Source organism: Rissa tridactyla, chromosome 1, assembly GCF_028500815.1.
Source record: "Rissa tridactyla isolate bRisTri1 chromosome 1, bRisTri1.patW.cur.20221130, whole genome shotgun sequence".
NCBI lineage: Eukaryota > Metazoa > Chordata > Aves > Charadriiformes > Laridae > Rissa > Rissa tridactyla.
Genome location: NC_071466.1, coordinates 12,416,303 through 12,442,316, shown reverse-complemented (window position 1 = coordinate 12,442,316; position 26,014 = coordinate 12,416,303). Strand labels below are relative to the sequence as shown.

At 45.8% G+C, this 26,014-nt stretch overlaps 1 protein-coding gene across 3 annotated transcripts in view; it reads right to left on the bottom strand.

Moving 5' to 3' along the window:
* Positions 1-9,780: 9,780 nt before the first annotated feature.
* Positions 9,781-26,014, bottom strand: part of LOC128909812 (N-acetylated-alpha-linked acidic dipeptidase 2-like) — a 38,430-nt gene continuing 22,196 nt past the window's right edge. For all 3 annotated transcript variants that reach the window (XM_054202079.1, XM_054202088.1, XM_054202098.1), the window contains exons 14-19: positions 21,582-21,673; positions 20,056-20,146; positions 19,143-19,407; positions 14,643-14,724; positions 13,150-13,242; positions 9,781-11,098 (exon numbers count right to left, since the gene is read on the bottom strand). In XM_054202079.1, the coding sequence (XP_054058054.1) occupies positions 10,909-11,098; positions 13,150-13,242; positions 14,643-14,724; positions 19,143-19,407; positions 20,056-20,146; positions 21,582-21,673 (813 nt within the window). In that variant the 3' untranslated portion in view covers positions 9,781-10,908. The remainder of the gene's footprint in view (positions 11,099-13,149; positions 13,243-14,642; positions 14,725-19,142; positions 19,408-20,055; positions 20,147-21,581; positions 21,674-26,014) is intronic.

Below are 26,014 nucleotides of genomic sequence, written 5' to 3'. Positions count from 1 at the left end.
CGTTACACCACTGGGACTACAAGCAACTCCGATCCAGTCAGAGCGGCCACCGTTTAACCCTGTGATTTAGCTGCAAGTCTGTGGTGTGTTAGAGTTGGGCTCTAAGTCCGATTCAGCCGTTGCTTCTGTTAGTCAGCGTCAGCAGAAGGAACTTAGAAGGCCTAAATGGTTTAGGAGCCTGTCCCGTTAATCACTCTGTACAGTTATAACCCACGAAGTTGAGGCAGCTCCTCTCAGTGTCAGCACGGTGTTTTTCCTGGTGGATCCTACACCTTTAAACATTTTCTTCCTCATCGAAGAAAATCTATGAGCCATCCTTCAACCCAGTCTATAAGGCATGTCCATTTTTTGGATGAAGGCTCCTGAGGAGCTCCAAGAACAGAGGAGGAAGAGGAAGAGGAGGAGGAGGAAGAGGAGGAGGAGGAGGAGGCGGCGACCTCGTGCAGGAGGGGCTGGACCTGGTTCAAGTAAACTGCAAACATGTTACAGCCTTCCATAAAGGGAAAGAAGAGGCGAGGTGATAATGGGAGAAGCGTTTCAGCGGAGGGTATCAGACAAGAATAGACTCGCTGAGTTGACATGGGGCCTTCCCCAGATGTGCTTTGCCAGCTCGCTCAGAGCGAGCTGCTGACGCAGTCCTGACGCTGCCGTCCACGTTACCTCCAAACTCGGCGGTATTTTTAGCAGGAGGCTCAAGCCACGGTTGCTGGACACAGCGACTGTTGTGGCAATGCACCCGTATGGAACCCATCAGCGGCAGGACGTCAGGCCCAGGAAACACGGTCGGCTGCCAGCACTGAAAGACTGAGCTCCCTCTGAGATCACTCGTCCCTTCAGATATTCCTGGCACCGCCACCCCCACCCCCCGAAGCCCTGCTTTTGCTTCCTCAGCTCCCTCCGTCTCCCAGGCCGTGTTTCCATACCCTTCCCAGCGGAGCCCATGTGTCCTGGCACCTCCTGCCCGCGCTAAAACCCCATCTCCAGCCCACAGCTCCGACGGAATTCTGCCGGCAGCCAGCCTTGCAGAAACCTGGGCGCTCCCCAGAGCGAAACGCGAGGGTCCTGCTCGTCTTATCACGGGCAGAAAGAAACACCCTTTATGAGTAAAGACACGTTCATTGTGAGGATACTTGAAATCTTAACTCTGTGATCAAAGAACGTTAAGTCTCAATGTATTACACAAAAAGAAAAAACAAATACCACCATTCCAGACAAAGCTTTCAATAATGAAGTTAAAACGATGAGGAGCTGTTTATCTTCCCGGGGTCTCCAGTATCATCCTGTGCCCCTTCTCGAGTCGTCCCATGCCCATGCTCCCCCACACCACATCCCATGCCCCAGTTTCCCAGGCCCCTGCTTGTACCAGGCTTGTGTTACTCTGCGACGTGACGCCAGAATCAGAAATATGTCGTTCTGCGCAGAAAAAACTGCTCGTTCCTGGTATCTGTACGAAAAAAATACGGTTATACCGTACAACTCGAAAAGGAGAAACAAAGGTAAAACAAATAAGGCAATGGCCACCCGGTCATGAGAAAACTTGCAACAGCCAAACAAGCCAAACTAGAGCCCCAGGCGGGCCACGAGAAGTTCGGACGCCACAAGCCTGGCAAGTGCTGAGACCCTGCAGAGCTTGCCCTGCCGCCAGCCATGGCAGTACTGTACTGATGGAGCCGTATTGATGGGACAACCTGGGGGACACCCCAAATTTTTGAAAGAATAAGGACAGCTTATATAGCCTTGTATCTAGTCCTGGCAAAGCTGAGAAATGGATGAAATGGACCCAGCTTTTCTTTCTACATTTTCAAACCGTCCCCGTTCAGCCTGATTGGACTTTGGTTTTGCAAATATCCATCATTCATGTCATCTGTGGTCTGGTAAATGGTAACCTGCCTGAGAAGTAGATATTTATAGAGGATTGGGGTCTGGTGAACAAGTCTTGTGAGGAGCGGCTGAGGGAGCTGGGGGTGTTCAGCCTGGAGAAAAGGAGGCTGAGGGGAGACCTTCTTGCTCTCTACAACTCCCTGAAAGGAGGTAGAGAGGTGGGGGTCGGTCTCTTCTCCCAAGGAACAGGCAATAGGACAAGAGGAAACGGCTTCAAGTTGCGCCAGGGCAGGGGAGGCAGATATTAGGATGGAGATTAGGAGAAATTTCTTCACCAGAAGTGTTATCAAACATTGGAAGAGGCTGCCCAGGGAAGTGGTGGAGGCACCATCCCTGGGGGTATTTAAGAGACGGGTAGACATAGTGCTTAGAGATATGGTGTAGTGATGGTTTTTGTCAGTGTTGGGTTGATGGTTGGACTCGATGATCTGAAAGGTCCCTTCCAACCTGGACAACTCTTATGATTCTATGATTCAGAGCGTAACTGCAGGACCCAGCACTTGCCTCTCAGGCAGGTTATACTCCTATTATTACCAGAATATGGAGAAGCTCTGACAAAATCTAGCGGCTCTCTCGCGGGTGCTGCTCATTCTGCAGACAACTCTACACCCTGTTTCAGTGAGGAACACCTACGATGTATGGAGGGAAAATGAGGACGTACAACACTGCAGACCGCAATATACCCTTGAAAAGTTGTGCTTACTTAAGAACAGCTTAAGAAAAAACAGCTGTGCATTATGTAATAAAACTGTGAAATGCAAAACCTCATTAAAATGACGCATGTTTTAGCTTAAGAATTGTGCGCTCAACGTTTTGGTACTGCCACTCAACCCCGTTGAAGTTTTTGGCCACTTTTCATTGCACAAGGCCCAGCCACACTGCGGTCTTCAGGCCATATGCATCAATATAATGGTTCAATGATAAATGCAATAAACTGAATTGTCTGCGTTCTACAGTAAACTATTGTTGAGGAGAAATAACAGGAAAAGAAGAAATGCTGAACAACGCCACCGTGCTCCCCCAGCACATAGCATCAAGGTGAACCTTCATAAAGGTACGGGAAACTGTTATAAAACAGTGATTTAAAAAGATTCAATGCTTTGGCTCATTCAGAGCTGGAGTTGTTGCTTTCTATTAACCTTCAGTCTATTAACCTTCTAAAGCTGCAATTATTATTTGCATGGTTTTCAATCAAGAGCACACAAACAGAGGACCACCAGCAGCACTCAAGGGGCTGGCTATTGAGTGGAAAGCACTACAACGAGAGCGTGCAAAGTACTGGCTTTCACAATAATCTCCCCGTAACAAATGCTTAAAGCAAGGAACGAAACAGGTACGTTTTAATCCCTTCATGCATACATCTGCTTAAAGTCCCGAGTGTTTCAGGGCCTTCTGAATGAAAAGTTGCATCTGAATCATTGGGCCTGAGCACTCCTTGCGCGCGTCTGATCCTTTCATAACCCATTTCACCTTTCACAAGCTCCTGCAGCAATGAGCTTCACCATATAATCGCGGGCAGTTTGAATAAGCCCTTTGTTTTAAACTGGTATTTTATTAGGCAGAATGGACAGGAACAGCAGTAGTTCCTCCACATGAGGAAAGGGTTTGAGGTCACTGAGGGCTGCTGGCCAGGTGTCAGGTCCTCTTCTGCTGAAAAATACTATGCACAGTATACATACAGTTCACATTCTCTTGGCCCTTATGAACATGCAGAGATTACGTTATAGGTTATCTATAGGAGAAGGACAGAATTTGGGTCTGTGGAAAAGTCAGCATAGAGCACCGGTACTGACTGTGATCATCTGCTTTACGGTCTGATGGACAGCTTTGGGACCTTGCTCTTGCAGTGTCTTTCCCTTAATAGATACCCTGAGTTACACAGTCTGTTTTATTTCTATCCCTGTTGTAAAAAAATGCAAATTTAGGTCAGCTGAAGCAATTTAAAAGTTTGACCTGGACTTGACAAATTGCTTCAGCTGAACCAAAAAGCCAGAGAAATCCAAACTCCCCGTTCTAACACCTGAACTGGATGGTTACTGAGAAGATTTATGAAACTTCTTCAGCTGCAGTACTTGTACTTCAGTCATCAGGAGACTGGGATAGGGAAATGTTAATTTAATTGCTCCACAAAGGCAATCCCTTGATGCATGAGTCAACTTTGGGAAGGGTGGCTAAATTACAGGGTTTTGAGAGAAGCGCTAGCATCACGTAATCCCCAACACTTAATCTTCAGAGGTTTTGAATTAGTTTGAGGTTTCATTAAGCTGAAGATCTGCAGAGCATTTTTTAGATGGGTCTATTTCTATTTATTGATTGATTGAAAACCACAGCAGAATAACTCTTTTAAATTACTATCTTTTTTGCTGCAAATGAATGCTTGTTGTAACTGGATTGTGTTTATCACTTGCTCAGGGGAGAATGGAGCGTGTACGTTATCCCCACTTTCTAGCCATCACTAAATTGACCAAGTGTTGTGGCTTCCCTTCCAAAGGCAAACCAAAGGTGTTTCAACCAAAAGAGAAGCTGAAATAAACTTCCTGGCTGTATTGGATTTGCATGGCAAGATGCCATGGGGGGGCTACGTGGGTGACCTCTGTCAGAAGCTGCTAGAAGCTTCCCCCAGGTCCAACAGAGCCAATGTCAGCCGGCTGCAAGACAGACCCGCCGCTGGCCAAGGCTGAGCCCATCAGCAATGGTGGTAGTGCCTCTGGGATAACATAGTTACGAAGGGGGAAAAAAAACCAACTGGGCAATTGCAGACAGGGAAGAGGAGCGAGAATATGTGAGAGCAACAGCTCTGCAGACACCAAGGTCAGTGAAGAAGAAGGGGAGGAGGTGCTTCAGGCACCGGAGCAGAGATTCCCCTGCAGCACATGGTGAAGACCATGGTGGGGCAGGCTGTCCCCTTGCAGCCCGTGGAGGTCCGTGGTGGAGCAGAGATCCACCTGCAGCCCATGAAGAATCCCACACTGGAGCAGGTGGATGTGTCCGAAAGAGGCCGTGACCCCATGGAGACCCTACGCTGGACCAGGCTCCTGGCAGGACCTGTGGCCCTGTGGAGAGAGGAGCCCGTGCTGGAGCAGGTTTGCTGTCAGGACTTGTGACCCCATGGGGAACCCACGCTGGAGCAGCCTGTTCCTGAAGGCCTGCACCCTGTGGCAAGGACCCACGTTGGAGCAGTTTGTGAAGAACAGCAGCCCATGGGAAGGACCCACATTGGACAAGTTTGTGGAGAACTATCTCCCACAAGAGGGACCCCATGCTAGAGCAGGGGAAGAGTGTGAGGAGTCCTCCCCCTGAGGAGGAAGGAGCGGCAGAGGCAACGTGTGATGAACTGACCACAACCCCCATTCCCCATCCCCCTGCGCCACCTGGGGGGAGGAGGTGGAGAAATTGGGAGTGAAGCTGAGCCCGGGAAGAAGGGAGGGGTGGGGGGAAGGGGTTTTAAGATTTGGTTTTATTTCCCATTATCCTACTCTGATTGGATTGGTAATAAATTAAATTAATTTCCCCAATTCGAGGCTGTTTTGCTTATGACGGTAACTGGTGAGTGATCTCCCTGTCCTTATCTCCACCCCCGAGCCTTTCCTTATATTTCCTCTCCCCTGTCCAGCTGAGGAGGGCAGTGACAGAGCGGCTTTGGTGGGCACCTGGTGTTCAGCCAGGGTCACAGAATCTTAGTGGTTGGAAGGGACCTCTGAGATCATCAAGTCCAACCACAAAAAAAAAAAAAAAAAACCAAAAAAAAACCAACCAAACAAAAAAAACCCAAAACCAACACCCACCTACTAAACTCCACACCTACAACCCCACACATAACACCCCACCACAAACAATAATCTTGGGCACTAGAGCATGCCCTGAAGAGCCATGTCTACACGTTTCTTAAATACCTCCAGGGATGGTGACTCCACCACCTCCCTGGGCAGGCCGTTCCAGTGCCTGACCACTCTTTCAGTGAAGTAATTCTTCCTAATATCTAATCTAAACCTCCCCTGCCACAGCTTCAGACCATTTCCTCTGGTCCTGTCATTATTCACCTGGGAGAAGAGGCCAACCCCTGCCTCTCTACAGTTTCCTTTCAGGGAGTTGTGGAGGGCAATGAGGTCTCCCCTCAGCCTCCTCTTCTCCAAGCTAAAAATGCCCAGCTCCCTCAGCCTCTCCTCATATGACTTGGTCTCCAGACCCCTCACCAGCCTGGTAGCTCTCCTCTGGACACGCTCCAGCACTTCAATGTCTTTCCTGTAGTGAGGGGCCCAAAACTGAACACAGTACTCGAGGTGAGGCCTCACCAGTGCCGAGTATAGAGGCACGATACCTTCCCTACTCCTGCTGGCCACGCTATTCCTGATACAAGCCAGGATGCCATTGGCCCTCTTGGCCACCTGGGCACGCTGCTGGCTCATGTTAAGCCGGCTGTCCACTAACACTCCCAGGTCCTTTTCTGCGGGGCAGCTTTCCAGCCACTCTTCCCCAAGCCCCTAGCGTTGCTTGGGGTTGTTGTGACCAAAATGCAGGACCCGGCACTTGGCCTTATTAAACCTCATACAATTGGCCTTGGCCCATCCATCCAGCCTGTCCAGGGCCCTCTGTAGAGCCTTCCTACCCTCAAGCAGATCAACACTCCCACCTAGTTTGGTGTCATCTGCGAACTTACTGAGGGTGCACTCAATCCCCTCATCCAGATCATTGATAAAGATATTGAACAAGACTGGCCCCAAAACTGAGCCCTGGGGGACACCACTGGTGACCGGCCGCCAACCAGATTTTGCTCCATTAATCACAACTCTCTGGGCACGGCCATCCAGCCAGTTTTTTATCCAGTGGAGGGTACACTTGTCTATGCCACGATTCGCCAGTTTCTCCAGGAGAATGCCGTGGGGGACGGTGTCGAAGGCCTTACCAAAGTCCAGGTAGACAACGTCCACAGCCTTCCCCTCATCGAGAAAGCGGGTCACATGGTCATAGAAAGAGATCAAGTTGGTCAGGCAGGACCTCCCTTTCCTAAACCCATGCTGGCTGGCCCTGATCCCTTGGCTGCCCTGCACTTGCCTTGAGAGCTCACTCAGGATGAGCCTCTCCATGATCTTTCCCGGTACATAGGTCAGGCTGACAGGCCTGTAGTTTCCGGGATCCTCCTTCCAGCCCTTCTTGTAGATGAGCATCACATTGGCCACCCTCCAGTCATCCGGCACCTCTCCTGTGGACCAGGATTGTTGATAGATAATGGAGAGAGGCTTGGTGAGCTCTCCTGCCAGCTCCCTGAGAACCTTTGGGTGAATCCCGTCCGGCCCTATAGACTTATGCGTGTCCAGGTGCATAAGCAAATCATTAACTACTTCCTCCTGAATTACAGGGGGGTTGTCCTGTTCTCCATTCTTATCTTCCAGCCCAGGAAGACGAACACCCTGGGGGTAGCTGGTCTGACTATTAAAGACAGAGGCAAAGAAGGCATTAAGTATCTCAGCCTTCTCCTCGTCCTTGATTGCAAGGTTTCCCCCCGCATCCAGTAAGGGATGGACATTCTCTGTCACTCTTTTTGTTGATGTATTTATAGAAACTTTTTTTGTTGTCCCTTATGTTAATTGCCAGGTTGAGTTCCAGCTGGGCTTTTGCATTCCTGATTTTTTCTCTGTATGACCTAACACGATCTCTGTACTCCTCCTGAGTTGCCTGTCCCCTCTTCCAAAGGTGGTAAACCTTCCTTTTTTCCTTAAGTCCCATCAAGAGCTCTTTGTTCATCCAGGCCGGCCATTTTCCCCACCCTTTAATTTTGCGCCTCATGGGGACAGCCTGCTCCTGGGCCTTTAGGATTTCCCTCTTGAAGAGCGTCCAGCCTTCCTGGGCTCCTTTGTCTCTCAGGACTACCTCCCACGGGACTCTCCCAACCAGGGTTCTGAACAGGCTAAAGTCTGCCCACCGGAAGTCCAAGATGGAGGTTTTGTTAACCCCCTTCCTTACCTCACTATGGATGGAAAACTTAACCATTTCATGGTCACTAAGTCCAAGACGGCCTCCGACCTCCACATCCCCCACTAGCCCTTCTTTGTTTGTGAACAAGGGGTGAGGTGGGTCAACCCACCACGCTGGCACTGTCCCTTTGAAACTTATTTTCTAAAGAAAACAGGCAAAAAAAAAAGAGTTGGCAAACTAAATATCCAAGAGATAAGTTTAATTCTGCCAGAATTTTTTGGAGCCCAAATCCAGGCTGAAGGGTTTGTTTCTCCCAGCTTTGTCATTCACAGGTTGCTTCAGCCGGGTTGAGTGAATGAACTGCGCAAACAGAATCAGGGAAGGCCGGAGTCAGTGATCCAGTGTTACCCATTTGTAAGGAGAGCCTGAAAAATCCCCCCCCCACTTTGAAACGATGGCCAGGCGGAGCTACACAAACACAGCAGCCTCTGGGCTGGGAGACAGCAGCAGTTGCTTGGTTGCCCGTCTGCAGAAGAGGAGATACTACTGACTGAAGCAGGGAAGGCAATCTCACATTAACTGATCCTTTCAATATCAAGAATATGGGATTTTATGGAAATAAATTACTATAAGCCGTTTATAAGTGGTTTGGTTTCCTTCTTTATAAGGATTTGGGTATCACTCTCCCTCAGTAGAACTTTATAGAGGGGAACGGAAATAGATTTAATCTATTTTGTACACTTCTCAGTATGCAATGGGTCCTGATGAATCGTACATCCACACAGAGTTATCAATTAGGTTGAGGGGAGGAACAAAGCAATCGGTGCCAGCTGTGCGTTCAGCCTGACGTGAGCTGTGATTTATTCTTACAGCTTCGAACTGCGCACAGAAACAAGAAGCGATAACGTGTCCCTTTGCAGCAGGAAGGTAACGGCACAGAACTTCAAAGGCTAACTGCCACTGAAAAAGTGTGTTTACTGGTGAGATGTTTGTTCATCGATTTACAGTATTAAAGAGATTTCTGTAAATCAGGGAGGAAGCACGCTTCGTCAGATATTTCCTTTTTATGGGGTAATTCCTTCTTTGCCTTATTCTCTGATGATCCTACAGCAGCGACCACTGTCAGCTCCAAAGCTGGCTGCTCTTCACAAGGAAGAGGCACCGGTGGCTTTTTTCCACTGTCCAGAGACCCCACCCCTTCCTTGGGGGTGCATTCAGTCACTGACCCCAACCGCAGAACTCCAGTTTGCACAAAGCTGTGACGGGGCAGGAGGAGCGGGTGATGCGGGGGAAGGGAAGAAGCAGCAGCGCAGTTACGTACCAGTCACCGTCGACAGGGTACCGCGTCCTTCAGCTGCACCTTGAGCTACGGGTGGGGAGTTGAAAAACTTAACGGTGAGTGGCGCCAGTCAGGTAGAAGTAAAGAGAACGACAAAAACACTGTCGCTGTTCTGGTGTCCTCAGCATCGACCACTCGTGTCCCGTACGTGCGTCCTGACGAGGTCAGTTAAACATTGCTTTTTCCCACAGAAGAGGTAAAGCATGGACTGTGGAAGTGTAATTTCCTCCTCGTGTGCCTTAAGGCTTGATTTGTGAAAAGCAATTTCGCAGTAAATTATGAGCACAACATCCATAGGTACCGAGTCCTTCGTCTTTCCGAGAGGCTTGTTGGAACTGATGCCAATGAAGGCCGCTCTTCTTGGTGGCATATACCCCCCAAAACAACTTCCCAAAGGACTGAAGCAGTAATTTCTGCTTCCCTTGTCGGAATTCAAGGCATATGAGACGAGAACAAGCCTTTCTGTAGCCCAATAATTATCCTGTTTCTCTAATTCTGTCTTTTTTAGTACCGCATCTGTTCTATTCCCCACAAAACGAAAAGGATTTTATTCCCACAACCTGGTGCAATTTATGGTTGTGAGAAGAATTGTAGTATGTTATACATAAGAGAAGAAACTGGTTATTATCAGCCCCCACAAACTGGAATGTGATTTAATAAAAGTCTAACGATTTTATTAGTTTTAAAGCATGTAGATGAGAAGCACATTTAAAGGGCAAATGAAGCAAGAATCAATTTTTTTTACAAATTAAACAGTTTTGTACGATTACCCTTCTCGCTCATGCATTTCAGTTTCTCTTGGTAAAAAGCAGCTCCGGATGGGAAACTTTCTTCAGGTCTTATTTGAGGACACAATAACCTCAAGCCCCAGGCCAGCAGCAACTATGTCCTCCAGCTCCCTCAACCGGGAAGAAGGCATCTGCGTGAAAAGAGATCTCCCAGGAAAAAAAAAACATAGGAACAAAAGCTGCCATGGGTTTGGGACTAGTGAAAGCCTCAACAGGAGCAGGGAGGTCGGCTTTTGGTTATCCCCACAGTCTGCATCTGCCAAAGTGCGAATTGAGGAGGGAAGGGCACACTGTCTCTCAGAGGGACGGACGCTCGCTCCCTGAGAAAATGCTTTGGGATTTCTGCAGCTCAGCAGCTGTTTTCTCTGATTATCAAGGATGGCAAGTACTACTTTGGCAATCGGCAGGAGGGACAGTATTTTATTTTTTTCAGGAAAAGAAAGCGCATCAGTATAATAAACACTCAGCAGTCCTGCAGAATAGATTATAAAACACACAGACGCCTTTGGTGCCTTATATTAGAAAAGAAATTATCAGAACAAGAAAAATGCACGTGCTGAGGAGTGCTTTAATTTTTCTCTTGAAACGTGTGCTGTGGATCACTGCTACAGGGGAGATTCACAGGTAGCTTGGCCAACAACTGGGTTTGTAATTCTACCTCCAAAATAACGGGTCCTCAAAATCGGCAGATCTTTCAGAAAACTCTAATTGGGGACTGATTCTTGCTTCTCCCCACCTCCACATTTGCTTCCACCTAGGGTTGTTCCTAAAGCTACAGTTTTGTCAGTATCAGAAAAGCAGTAATTTCTAGCTCAGGAGCTCTTTGATACACAGAGCTCCTTCTCACCCCACCTGTACGCTTGCACGCAGGCAGAAGGTTGGTAACTCCGCCAGGCAGGCACTCAGGAGAGACGGGGACGCTGTCATAGCCCGACTACAGCGCCTTTCAGACTTTGCTATTCGGCTGGGCTTTTCCAAGCCCTCATCCTACGCTACTTCTTCCAGCGTCTCTGCTGCTGCCTGCACGGTGAAGGCTGCAATGGAAATCTGCCTCTTGACTTCTTCCCAGGCTCCACGCTGATCTGCTTGGCTTTCAATGTCAAACATGGCATCATAGATCCCCGGGAAGGACTCTCCAGCGTACTTGTTGTGACTGCTTGGAGCAAAGATGACATGTCTGTGGGGAAAGAAGGAAAAAATGTTAGGTATAGTAAATAAAATGACCATTAGCGGTGTGCGCGTTCGTTGTAGGGAACTGTATGTGTGCTACATAACGCACCTATGGATCCTGTGAAGATCAGAATTTACCAAACACGGAGGAAATCTACCTGTACCTGTCTTCAAAAGGACAGGAGGAAGCAGCCCCATTGGCACAAGCTATGGGAAAGGGCACAAATTTAGGACAGGTAGCCATCTCCTTGGGAAGAGACGATGAATTTGTCTAATTAGGAAACAAAATCATGTTAAATGCTCAATAAATCTGTTGAACTAATGTGACATTCTGGAACAGGGAGTAAAACTAGTTATGGGTGCGCAATGAGAAGTGGAACAGAAACCTCAAAAATAACTAAGCAGTTGAAGGATGGTCAGCAGATCCGGGAAAGGAATGTAAAAAGAGGGGGGGAAAAAAAAAATCTATGGGAGAATTCTTGAGAAAAGCGTGAATTCTTCAGAGAAGAAGAGATCATGTTGGAACAGAACTGTGCAAAAATATCAATTTTATTGTTGGTGGGTATTTTCTTAAATAATGAATAGTTTCAGATCTGCTTTTAAATTGGTTTTGTTCAGATGAATTATCAAAGCACATTTGTAGCATGGGAAACAGTCCTCCCAAATGGAAATAAACACTAAAAGTACATTAATAAATGCAAGGAAGTAAAAAATAAAATTCTGGACTTCTCTCTTCACCTGACCCTCACCACACATCTGTTCTCATCCTCCTCGCCTTTCTACTCTACCCTCGTTTCTCCTTTCTTTCCATACAGTTGATGCTCTACTGAATACTTTGCACAGATTTAAAAGAGCACGCGGTAACAGAAGTAGTACTATGCACCTGCAAATAAAAGTCACAGAGTATGATGGCTGAAAAAGCCAGAGCGCCAGACCCAAGAAGAGGAACTAGGCACCAAAAAGCTGATGACACAAAGCTGGGGGGGCGGGTGGCTGACACACCAGAAGGCTGTGCCGCCATACAGAGAGACCCGGCCAGGTTGGAGAGTTGGGCAGAGAGGAACCTTATGAAATTCAATAAGGGCAAGCGTAGGGTGCGGCACCTGGGGAGGAATAACCCCCTGCACCAGTCCAGGTTGGGGGCTGACCTGCTGGAGAGCAACTCTGTGGAAAGAGACCTGGGAGTCCTGGTGGGCAACAGGATGACCATGAGCCAGCAATGTGCCCTTGTGGCCAAGAAGGCCAATGGCATCCTGGGGGGGCATCAAGAAGAGTGTGGCCAGCAGGTGGAGGGAGGTCATCCTTCCTCCCGCTCTGCTCGGCCCTGGGGAGGCCGCATCTGGAGTACTGGGTCCAGTTCTGGGCTCCCTGGTTCAAGAAGGACAGGGAACTGCTGGAGAGGGGACAGCAAAAGGCTACCAGGGTGATGAGGGGACTGGAACAGCTCTCTGATGAAGAAAGGCTGAGGGACTTGAGTCTCTTCAGTCTGGAAAAAAGACGACTGAGGGGGGATCTTATCAACACTTAGAAATACGGAAAGGGTGGGTGTCAGGAGGATGGGGCCGGGCTCTTTTCAGTGGTGCCCAGCAACAGGACAAGAGGTAACGGGCACAAACTTGAGCATAGGAAGTTCCACCTAAACATGAGGAGGAACTTCTTTCCTGTGAGGGTGGCAGAGCTCTGGCACAGGCTGCCCAGAGAGGTGGTGGAGTCTCCGTCTCTGGAGACATTCAGAACCCACCTGGACGCGTTCCTGTGCCACCTGCTCTGGGTGATCCTGCTCTGGCAGGGGGGTTGGACTAGATGATCTCCAGAGGTGCCTTCCAACCCTATGATTCTATGATTCTATGACAAGACTGGTGCAGCCAAGGAGTTCTCCTTGGAGGTTGTAAACAAATTCCGCTACTCACTGGATTGTTCCTTAAATCAGAGTCTGCTGAGGTATAATTCCTATACGAGGCCTATATAGAGCAGTTCATCTGACCCGTCAGTTAGGATGGGGTTCACCCGCAACAATACAGTGCCTCAGACAGCTGCTCAAGAACCTTGTTGCCTCACCTGTAAAACTTCCTTCCTGGTAAGCCAAGAGGATCAATGAAAGCTCTTTCTATAAACATCAGCTGATCGTTCATGATTCGCACTGCGACTGGACTGCAGGAAATGGAGAGAGAGACATTTCACACAATGAAGAAACATGACTTCCCAGTTTCATTTAAACACTTTTCCTCCCCATTGGAGAGAAAAACAAAATGACAAAGATGGTCTACAGTTTGCAAAAGGATGAGGTTTTGCAAGGAGATATTCAATACATCTTATATTAATGCATTAAGATGTCTGTGTCAGAAAACTCAACTACAAGATTTCAGACTATGCAAAATCAGATGGGAGACTTTCTGAGAGTGTCAGATACTTGTTTAGTACTAAATGGCACTAGAAGCATCTCACTTAACAGAGGGGAGAGGAAGGCTGAGATTTAGGTCAAGATGAAGATTTTGGTGTCCACCCATAAGTCAAGTGTCCAAACTCCTGATCTAATCTATACAGTAACATAGTAAGGATGGGATACAGTTGCCTAAACACAACTATCTCACAGAATCACAGAATGGTTCGGGTTGAAAGGGACCTTAAAGATCATCTAGTTCCAAGCCACCTGCCCTGGGCAGGGACACCTCCCACTAGACCAGGTTGCTCAAAGCCCCATCCAGCCTAGCCTTGAACACTGCCAGGGATGGGGCACTGACAGCTTCCCTGGGCAACCTGTTCCAGTGCCTCACCACCCTTACAGTAAAGAATTTCTTCCTGAGAGCCAATCTAAATCTACCCTCCTTCAGTTTGAGGCTGTTACCCCGTCTCCTATCATTACACTCCCTGATAAAGACCCCCTCCCCTTTAGGGACTGGAAGGCCACTGCAAGGTCTCCTCAGAGCCTTCTCTTCTCCAGGCTGAACAACCCCAACTCTCTAAGCCTGTCCTCACAGCAGAGGGGCTTCAGCCCTCTGATCATCTTCATGGCCCTCCGCTGGACCCATTCTGGTCCCTGTATCTGGTACCATACAAGGTGTTTAGGAGCACCTGGCCTCCAGCCACAGCACTCAGAGGGCACAGGAGTCCTATGGGGCCCTTAGGTTTGCAAGCATCATATGGATATCTTACATACTCTGAAGCATCATCCTGTCTTCTTGAGGTGTGCTGAAAGTACAAATTCTGCCATCACCTACAACACTCAAGTGTAGATGCCTAAATACAGAGCTCACTCCAACTTGAACTTTTACTGCTAGCCGCCTTTCCGTGTATTACAATAATTTTAATGACAAGCTGATCCTAGTAATAAGCTTTGCAGCTGATACTATTCATCACGGGAAGCAGAAGTCATCTTAGCAGATATTTCCTGTCTCAGAGTTCAAGTGCTCTGTTCTACACTAATGAGAGTCTCCTTGGGTAGTCACTGGAAAGAAAGAACTGCCACCCCAGGTACCTAAGACAGATATACCATATACATACATATACATATATATATATATAAAAAAAAAATAGGGTTTTTTCAGACTTACTCTTTCTTGTCAACTTGTTCAAGTCTCCTATGAAATTCAGCAGCAGCCTTTGAGAAGTTCACCACAGCAGAAAAAAGAGGATCTAGAAAAGGAAGGACTTTGTGAGCAACTTGAGTGTATCTGCTGACCCCAATATACCTTTCATTTGCCCAATGAAAAACTACGTTCATTTTCCTGTTATAATTGAATTAATTTTGTTGGTTTTCCATAATTCATTAGTTTCCCTCGTGCAGACTTTAAAGAGCTGCACCACCAGCAGTGATAGGCAAAGACCCTGTGAAATGAGGCCAACAATAAAGCAGAAAGCTTGATAAAGCCTTCACAAGTCCACAACTTCCCTCTGCCTGCCAAGGAAAAGCCTGGCTGGCATCGCAAATGGAGATCTCTGCAGTTTGCTTTTTACAAAGGGGTGCAACACAGCATTTAGGTATAAAAAGCCCGACTTACGTAAAAAATACCAGTTCTTCCAGCAGGCCGTGGAAGGACAGCGGGATTTCCCTCTTGGAACATTATGCCCTATTCATATCACAACAGAAGGGTGCGATGTGTATATTGAGTAGTATTAGGTGAGGCGTAAAAGACACAACGACCATAGGCCGCGGTGACAGACAGGGCAGACTGAAGTGGACTGCTCGCTCCACTCGTGGGCTAGACCAACAGCACAGGAGGTGTCTCTGCCCGGAGCCTGCCCGCCATCCCACCGGGCTGCTAATCAAACCCCAGGATTTTGCCTGTTATGCCTGATGTCGCGGTTTTACCTCAAACCAGGACACCCGACTAGGTGTGACGCGCCCGCAGGCTGGCGGCTACGTCAGTTGTTTTTTCCCGCTCAGTCCCTGGCAGTATGTCCAAGACGTGTGAAATAACTTAGCCAAAGAAGCAGCAGGCCTTTCTTTTAATGACAGTATCAGCTGTGATGACTCTCCTGTGGATGGGTCTATTTAATACAGACCTGGGAAAATTATCAATTTATACAACTATTTTGTAGAGTAAACAAAAGGTGGATGTTATCAGGAGAAGAACTCCTGGCCTTCCCCAAATTCAACTCAATTACAAAGAGAGAAGATTTACAACTTGCACATTTTGCCCACAAGTTTCAGAAAACTTCAGATAAACCAGAGAATCCTCTCGTTGATCGTACAGGAATAAGGGGCATAGGATTAGCTCATCTCCTAAACCCAGTCCTCTGTTGGCAATTATGGCCCTTCACTGTTTATAAATTTATCACCACTGTTTATAAGTTTATCCCCCTATTTGGTGTGACTGGCTTTCTGTTCCCAGGACTCCTGCTGAAAGCTGTTCTGCAGTCTCATTTGCTCTTCTATTTCTAGCAAGCTTACTTAGTCACCACCAGCCTACACTTGCTTGTTCTTGTATTGATACTTTCGTTTAGTTCACGTAATCAGAGGCACAGATTTCACGTATGTGACCTGTTCAGGGACTGCAGTAAAGACACATCCATGTCCCCTTGTGAGGGTGAGAATTTACGCTTGCCGACAAGGGTGGCAATAGTTGGAAGCTTGCCAGAGGACAGAGTCCTGCCCTGCTGACATCATGGTTATATCGTGGCAACCGATCGTATTTCAGAAGCAGTAGGAGGAGATTTAAGAGAGGAAAAAAAAAAAAAAAAAGGTCATCTGAAAACACGTAAGAGAATTTGTGCTCAGGCTCACCAGCTACTCAGTGCTGCCAGCGGTGTTGCTTTCAGAAAATATCGCATTTCTTTTTTCCCTGCAAACCTTATTTCCTGCTAGCATATAACTACGAGTACGTATTTCATGAAAAAAGGTTTCCAGCCTTCATTGTTGCAGAGGAACAGATGAAATGTGAATCCAAAGGCAAATAAAAACCTTAATCTATTGTATGGAAGGACAATTCTGTGATTTATTCAGGCTTAATGAACTATTTTCTGACATTCAGTGTCGTCAATAGGCAATTCTATGAAAATTCTGAGTGAAATGAATTTTAATTTTCACAGTATTGTAAAATCTACCCATACATTTTAATGCATTCCGATGTAACAGACTAAACAAAAATTAGAAATTGCAGTTTTATTCAAGAAATAATTTAAAACTGATCAGGCATCAGAGAAAAGTCTTTTCAGACTAAAAAATAGAGTTTTTGTAAAACTGGTCAAAGTGACACATCTATAAAGTTATTAAGGAGAGAGTTAAGTGATACTTGCAGAGCAAAAAGCTAAAAAAAAGATTGCTTCTAGAATCTAGCAACAAAAAAAAGATGTATTAGTCAGAAGGTAGTTTGGGTAACTTCTAAACATAAATAAGAAAGAAACCCAAATAATAAAAATAAATCATTTAACAGAAATTTTGGTAGATGTTCTACTACTGCAAAAAGAAAGTCCAGACTTGGTGTTTCCTTACGAGTTGTGTTGCAGGAAACACAAGGACGTATGGAAATAAATCCTTGTGTTATGCAAAATCTGAGACCAGATGATCCATCATGCAAAGGGTACTGGGACCAGTGCTGTTTAACGTCTTTGTTGGTGACACGGACAGTGGGATTGAGTGCCCCCTCAGCAAGTTTGCCAACGACACCAAGCTGTGTGGCACGGTCGACACACTGGAGGGAAGGGATGCCATCCAGAGGGACCTGGACAGGCTGGAGAGGTGGGCCCATGCCAACCTCATGAAGTTCAACCAGGCCAAGTGCAAGGTCCTGCACCTGGCTTGGGGCAATCCCAGGCACAAATACAGGTTGGGCAGAGAATGGCTTGAGAGCAGCCCTGAGAAGAAGGACTTGGGGGTGCTGGTGGACGAGAAGCTCAACATGAGCAGGCAATGCACGCTTGCAGCACAGAAAGCCAACTGCATCCTGGGCTGCATCAAAAGCAGTGTGTCCAGGAGGTCGAGGGAGGCGATTCTCCCCCTCTACTCCACTGTGGTGAGACCCCACCTGGAGTACTGCGTCCAGCTCTGGAGTCCTCAGCACAGGAAGGACATGGACATGTTGGAACGGGTCCAACGGAGGGCCACGAAGATGATCAGAGGGCTGGAGAACCTCTGCTATGAAGAGAGGCTGAGTAAGTTGGGGTTGTTTGGCCTGGAGAAGAGAAGGCTCCAAGGAGACCTTCTAGCAGCCTTCCAGTCCCTAAAGGGGGCCTCCAGGAGGGACTGGGAGGGACGGTGGATGAGGGAGTGTAATGATAGGGCACGGGGTAACGGCCTCAAACTGAAGGAGGGTAGATTTAGATTGGCTCTCAGGAAGAAATTCTTTACTGTGAGGGTGGTGAGGCACTGGAACAGGTTGCCCAGGGAAGTTGTCAGTGGCCCATCCCTGGAAGTGTTCAAGACCAGGCTGGATGAGGCTTTGAGCAGCCTGGTCTAGTGGGCGGTGTCCCTGCCCAGGGCAGGGGGGTTGGAACTAGATGATCTTTAAGGTCCCTTCCAACCCGAACCATTCTGTGATTCTGTGAAAGCTTCCTGTCTTGAGTGGCCTTTTCACAAAAAAGGGTGACTTTTCAAACTAGTCAAGAATTTTTCACCTAAGCCATTACACAAAGTTTTAAACTATTTAGTTTTTCCAAAACGAGGATTTGATTTGAGTTACTTCTAATGCTTCACACCACCCGAAAGCGTACTGCGTCTCCAAAAAGCTAGTTTACGTCTCTAAACCATGGGTGCCTCAGATACCAAGTTAATTAGGACCAACTGAAAATCCTCCTTGGTACGGAAACACAAAAAGATAGAAAGAGAGAAGGAGAGAGAGAGAATGGGAGACAGAGAGAGAGAAAAAGACACAGAGAGAAAGAGAGAAAGGGAGAGGGAAGGAAGGAAGGAAGGAAGGAAGGAAGGAAGGAAGGAAGGAAGGAAGGAAGGAAGGAAGGAAGGAAGGAAGGAAGGAAGGAAGGAAGGAAGGAAGGAAAGAGGGGGAGAGAAAGAAAATTACCGTGGAAGCATTCCTAGCTTGGGATCAAGAGCACTCTGCTGCATCCGACCTGTTTCATTGCAATGTGTTCAAGCGCTCAGCAGATGGATGCATTTTTGCAGAAGAGTTAGAGAGGTGCTTCTGTTGCCTACAAGTGGCATCCAGGCACAGAGACAGAGGGTCAGCACGTTTCCCAAGGTCAGATGAAGTCTTTGGCTGAGGAGGAATGGACACCTGTGTCTCCCAAGTTCCAAACAGTTGCCCTCAATGTTTAACTGGTCTTCTTTCTTAAGCAAGAACGTGAGAAGCAGGCTGATACTATCCCTTTGTTCTGCATCTGATTGTGTCCCATGACTGCTCGTCAGCACTGCAATAACGCCCAAAATTAGTAATATGCATGAAAGTTATTGTGACCCTCTCATCTAGAACCCTCGCATCTATAATGTGTTAAACCCGTGTTATGCTTAGGAAAAAAAAAAAAGAAATAGAGGCTCTTTATTATGACAGGAGAATTGAAACAGGGAAATAAGGGAAACAGAGCTTTAACAGATATATCATGCCCTTGCATAAGTCTCATTAACGCAGGTAAGAAATACTGTTGTGGCTATTACTCACCAAATGATACTTTGTAGGTTTTCAGCTGTTCTTCATGTTTCTTGGCCAATTTATAAATTCTATTGCTATATCCTTTTAAGGCTTCTCCGTAATCTCTACAGTCAAATGGAATGACCTGGGAATCTGCCAGTTCATAAACCAGTTTGCCCCGTAACTGGGCAATTGTAAGCTGTTTCTTGAAGGTGGGGTCATAAAACTTTTCCACTAACTCAAAGGTCTCATACACGGTGTGATAAACAGGATAATTGCTGAATTTGTCTGCTTTCTGAAAAAGAGCAAGCAAATTTGTCAGTGCCCTGTATTCTAACGGCAGTTAAGGGATGTATTGATCACTTAACGACTATGATGTTTTGCACAGTTTCCAAATCAAAAAAGCGATTTACTACAAAACGCGATTTACTGTCCTTCCATTTTTGTGTGTTTACTTTAGGAAACTGAAGCAGCTCGAATCCATGGACTGTCGCACCAGATTAAGTGAGCAGGCTTCCTTCTCTCTGTCTACACAGACTTGCCTTCAGGTCACTGTACAGAGATTGCCCTCGTTAAAAGTGAAAGCAGTGGGGGTTTGCATAGCAGAAATCCTCCCCGATGGCCCCCCCTTGTGTAGTTATTTCTGAACACAATCAAGGAAGATTTGTACATTAAGGGTCCTATTAATCGTACGGTGGCATGAAGTATACACCTCCAATCAGATTCTATAAATACCTTTCTGTGAACTTGACAGCGTATAGAATATATGCATCACTGAAACGTTTTATTCTCCAAACATTTACATTTCTTGCTAAATTAAGAAAGGGCACTGATATGCAAACCGGTCAAAGATTCCTTGTAGCTTTATTAATCACGAAAAACTGTTTTTAAAAGATGACGGCTCAGCACTACCAAACATCTTCAAGCAACGTGGAAGACTTACCCTGTTCTTAGTGTAACGGACTCTGCCCGACGCAATTCCCAGTCGCTGAAAGTAAGCTTCAAAATCACTGCCTGATCCCAGTTTGTTTATTCTACATGTAGGAAAGACCAATCTTAGTGAGACCGCTTACATTACAGTATGGTAGTAACTTATGCAAAATGCAGATTTTTTTCAAAGGAATGGAGGTCACTTCTTCCGGAGGGCACATCAGGGACACTAGTAAGATCAGAGACTAGCTGAGTGGCAAGCTTAATTGTTCTAACTGATTTTATTCACCACGCTAATTCAGTATCTTATATTACTCAGAAGACCTTTCAGAGGTGGCAATCCTGCTTATGACACTGACCACATTTAAGAAAGAGCGTAGGCATCACGCGCAAGTGCCATAAAATTGTATCAGACACGTCTCTGCAATCTTAAAGCGTTCATCATCTATTTCCAGACTAATATGAATTGTGCAGCGATAGATGTAAAGACAGATGCGTTTAGATTACTGTGTCTCCACAGTGGAATCTAAGACTGATAAATAGTTTCCACCGCAGAAGGCAGGATTAGCATTTGTTACTTACAAGTAAATATTGCCATCTACTGGGTAGGTATGGCAGGACAGAGGGAAAAGAAAAATAATAAAGACGGACGTAATATTCTAAGTATTTTCAAATATTTATTTAAGTTTTATATTGTTTTACGTTTATATGTCCAGCCTGGTGAATAATTGGTGTTTCTCAGCTAAAGAAGAAAAATAACCCGGCTAAAGTTCTTCTGTTGGTATAAATATATGTAAGGAACTATTCGTATCGACTGAGAAAGATCAGATCTGGTAACTTTTTCAAAAGGAGGAAATCTCAGTGAGTCTAACAAATCTGGACCCTCACCTTACCAGGGTCCGAACGGCAGGGCAATACACGCACAACGCTTTGGCCACATCACACAAAGGGGCGATTCTTTTTCCCGCACGTGAGTAACGCCACATTTTGAATAAGATTTAGCCCTGTGAGTCACAGGCTCAAACAGCGTTTTGGAGTTTTAACACCTTCAAATATGAAGTTTTAATAGCTTCAGTTATAGATTTGTAATGCATTACATTTACATTCATTGTATAACCAAAGAATAAGTATCAAGAGAGCTTTTTAATTACCGCTCTAGGCAGTTTCTTTCAACTAAGCATTTGCTTATCCTAACAATTCTGATATTATCTCATCCAGAGGGTGACTAAACTATATTTCAAACTCTTTCCCCACCCTGGTCTTTTTTGATTGCTTTCCAAATTGCTTTTCTACTAATAAAAGGCCCTTAAAAAGTGTGAGGTTTCATTTTACAGCAGGCATAGATGTCACCATCGTTTAAAAAAAAAAAGTCATAAAATTTTATTTTATTTTACTTTAAAAGATATTGCTATAGAGTCACCTTGTACTAAAAGGTTTTCTATTGCTGTCATCAGTAGCACATCTTGAAAAATTCTGGAGAGGAGCCATGCTATGCTCTGATGAAAATATTGGGAGAGAAAAAACAGATTAACAGCTTACCTGGGATAGCTATTATTGTCGGTTGAAGGATCTTTCTCAAGCCAACTGTCATAAAGAGACTTATTTTCATAACCCTCATCAGGGCTTAAAATCTGGAGAGGAAAACATAATCTCATTGGAAGTACCTCTAACTTAATTCAGTATCAAAGGAGACCTTTACAGCTACCTGCATCGTTGTTAATCAACAGCATTGCTGTATGCAGGGAAGTACGCATACACTATTTACATTTGTTATACACATTTATGATTCCCAACCACGAAAAACACCTCGCAGGCACTTGGAACCAACCACAGAAAGTGGGGAAGAGCAGGTTTAAAGCTCAAGGATGCTAGCTGGAGCTCATCAGCTTTGGGGGGAGATGGATCCTGCAGATTTCTGGGACTTCCTACCACTCTATTATTGCACTGTGTATGTACACACACCACAGCACATGTAGGATCATAGAATCACAGAATGGTTTGGGTTGGAATGGACCTTAAAGACCACCCAGTTCCAACCCCCCCGCCCTCGGCAGGGACACCTCCCACCAGACCGGGTTGCTCAAAGCCCCGTCCAACCTGGCCTTGAACACTTCCAGGGATGGGGCATCTACAGCTCCTCTGGGCAACCTCGGCCAGTGTCTCACCACCCTCATAGTGAAAAGTTTCTTCCTGATATCCAGTCTAAATCTACCCTCTTCCCGTTTGAAGCCATTACCCTCATCCTATCACTACATGCCCTTGCAAAAAGTCCCTCCGCAGCTTTCCTTTAGGCCCCCTTTAGGCACTGGAAGGCTGCTATAAGGTCTCCCCGGAGCCTTCTCTTCTCCAGGCTGAACAACCCCAACTCTCGCAGTCTGTCCTCACAGGAGAGGTAGCACTATGGAGCTCCTCCAGCAGCCAGGACACCCCAGCTGTTTTCCTTTCAGCAGGCAAGGGAGATAGCCCTAACCCCGTGGAGGTTTGCCCCACACAGCAGCAATAATCTCTCAACAGGTTAAGCTTGAATTTTGAATGCTTTTTGCTACAGAAAAGGTACAAAAGAATTGTGCTAGAAAGAAGGGTCAAAACCAGCCATTAACTGTATTACAGCGGTGCCAAGGGGACTCAAGCAAGGCTGGAGCACCGCTGTGCAAGACACTATATGTACATATGTAAGTCACAGCCTTACCTTAAAAAACATCAAAAAGCTATGTAACCAGGATGGAAAAGCCATCATACAGCCAGGAGAGCCGTGACTGGGTATAAAATTAGTTGACCAAAGCTCTCAGAAAATCTGTGGCAGAGGTAAAAACAAATGAAGACTCTGGCCCTGTTCTCGCCTCCACACTTAAACAACCTTTAATAGTCATGGTTCTTTAAATATAAGAGTGGTTACGATATGCAGAGGATTGGGATTTATTTATTTTTTTTTTACAAAATACAAAGCATAAGTGTTCACGTCTAGGTACATCGTCCCGCAGTATTGTCGAGACTTAAATTCTGCTTTGGAAAATATACAGACTCCAAATTGAAAATCCAAGGAGCGCTGACCGCTGAGATTCTGTCAGCAGCTAGCAGAAAAATGACAACTTTGTGAAGCTACTGCTTGGCTGCTGTCATTTTCAGGGCACTTTGGTCAAGTTCGAGGGCTAAATTCAAAATGGCACATTAATAAGAGCAAGCTGAACTCTGACATGTGGGAGTAAAAGCACCCCGTGCTCTGGCAGAGACGTTATTCTGACAGCTCTGGTTCAGTAAAACGCATTGGCTGGCTTTTTCCTGCAACAGCGAGAATGTAGTAAAACGTACAATTCGCCCTGACTTAGATCCAAATCTAGAATCAGCACAGGCTTACTGCTCCCTCAAGGGAAAATGCAGAGTTCTTTAAGTCTAAATACAAAGTAAGAAGTGATGATCAGAAACAGGGGAATTGGAGTTGGACTATTGCAGACACTGGCTGGTGCTGACCAATTGTCTAAAGCCTGGCAGGAGAGCAGGGCCACAAAAGGCTTTCAACAGTTCAGTGTCCCATCTGAGGGTCACACTTAAATGCAGAACTCCTCGAAAGATGACATTTCATGTGTACACTACGTTTTTTTTCGGTGAGAAGTGGCTCACTAAAAAACAAGAAGAGCAAAGGGATCTTGGGATGTTGGGCTTTTCAATGTGAACAGAAATAACTTCCTTTTGGACACGCATAATCACCCGCATCGGCACTAATGTTCCCTCACATGCTGGGGTTCCTGAATGAAATTCGATCCCATTCAAAAGCCTAACGCAAAGCATAGGGAACATTTCAGTCCCGTTTGCTGTTTCCAAGAACTAACTAGGACTCCTGAGGTGCGCAGGACTTCTCGCTATTCCTGTTCCAGAAACTAACAACCAGCATATGCAAAGACTTAATGGGTTGAGGCTTTGATGTGTACATCTAGCTTCCCAATGTCATCCAAAACCAAATGTATTGCAGTTGAAATAGCAAAACTAAGAATATAATCACTCTGCCTTAGTCCTTCTAGGCCTTAGAGAAATTAGGGGTTTTTTCAGATTAGTGAAAAAGGCACAACTGATTAGCAAAGGCACAGGTTGCAATCTTTGGCTAACTTCATTAGTCTTTGGTTATCGTTATAAGAGGCTACCTAAAAGCAAGTGGAAAAAAAGAATAAAGAAAATAAAGCAGATGCCTCTGCAAAACAGACCTCCCCTGTTCTGGCTGTTGCGTTAGTTTTTCTCCTTCTTTTGCTAATCCAATTCACTGGAATTTTTAAGGCCTCGGAGAATAAAGATTTTTGAACCCTTAAATGGATTTTATTCTGTGATGCTAGAAGCAGTGAGCCAAGTTAAAGACGTGCCACATTTCTACAGGGTCTATCAGTCTTCCGTATACATGCTTCTATGCCAACAAAAATGGTACCCTAGTTAGAAGTGGTCCTTCAGAAAATGCCCTGACTTCTCTCCAAGAGTCCATCAAAGCACCTTTTTCCTTGGGAAAATTCCAACAATCTCTATGAATGATCTTACTGGAAAGATCAAAAGAGCGTAAGTGTTCTAGGGAAAGGTCCACAGCCTGGGATTTATGGATCACTGAAGGTCACTGGTGGCACATCAACGGTGGTAAATGAAGATGGTTTGGGAATGAAAACTATAATGCTGAATCACTGTAAAAATTGAACCATGCTTGTACTTTTCGGAGAGATGAGAGGTGCTCCCAGGTTTAGCCATAAAAAAAGAGGAAAATACTCCTCTAGAAAAATGTGGCAAGGAGTGTCTCAAATTTATTTAGCAAGACAGCGAAGAAAAATAAGTAAAAAGAAAAAAAAGGATTGCACATGAGATTCTTTGGACAGGGGCAATATGGTAGAGCTGGGTAAAGCGCTCTTTGAATCTGTACAGAAAGCAGGGAAGAGCAGAGTTATGTTATTGAGTATGTTATTGCAGAATCTTGCTCAATGGAACAACCGAAAAGAAAAAGTATTGGCGGGTTTTGTCTGTAACAGCGGCTTTAAGGAGCACCAGAAATAGTGAGACTTTTCACTGACAACTCTCTACCATAAAATAATCCCCTTTGCAAATGAAGCTATGAAGAATGTGGATGACTATAATGTACTTTCAGGAGCTTTTGAGCAAGGAAACAGCATGGAGTTATGGAATAGGTGTCATGCTTTCTGTTGTCTATATTATGCTCCTACTGTTAAAAGCTTAAATAACGCTGAAGAGGAAAATTTTCAAAAAAGCCACTCTCCAGGACTTCTTATGGTACTTTATGGAATTTTTCCACTCAAACCCAGCATTAGTTGAATAGCTGACTTAAGATCAAGAGTGAGGTACTATGTTTACCCCAGGACATTTTTTTACTTTGGTTATCTCTTGCAGAAAAATGGATCCCCAAGTAAGTGGCTTGCTGCAGACAGAAAGTAAATTATTTTATCCAGGGCCCTGCAGCATTAGGGACATAGAAATTTTTATAGGTGAAACAAAATGCCCTTCACTGCGCGAGGTGTCACAGCTAACATTTGATCAAGCACAGCTTCTTCCCCGGCAAGGAAGAAAAAGTAAGATAAAAAGAGTTGATAAGAAAATAAAATGTAGAAAAGAAAAGAAAAATATGGGAATAGCACAGATAAGCCATCCCAGATTCAAACCATGGCATTTCCAGTGTTAAAAGTAAGTGTACTGCATTGGAAAATAACTCAGGAGGAATGCATGGAATGGGATGGGAGACTAATTGCTGGAGTCATCCTACCAAGTGCCGTCACAGTGCAGATTTTTACAGTGGACCAAGTCATAGAATCATAGAATTGTTAGGGTCGGAAGGGACCTTAACGATCATCTGGTTCCAACGCCCCTGCCCTGGGCAGGGACATCTCCCACTAGATCCGGTTGCTCAGAGCCCCGTCCAGCCTGGTCTTAAAAACTTCCAGGGATGGGGCTTCCACCACCTCTCTGGGCAACCTGTGCCAGTGTCTCACCACCGT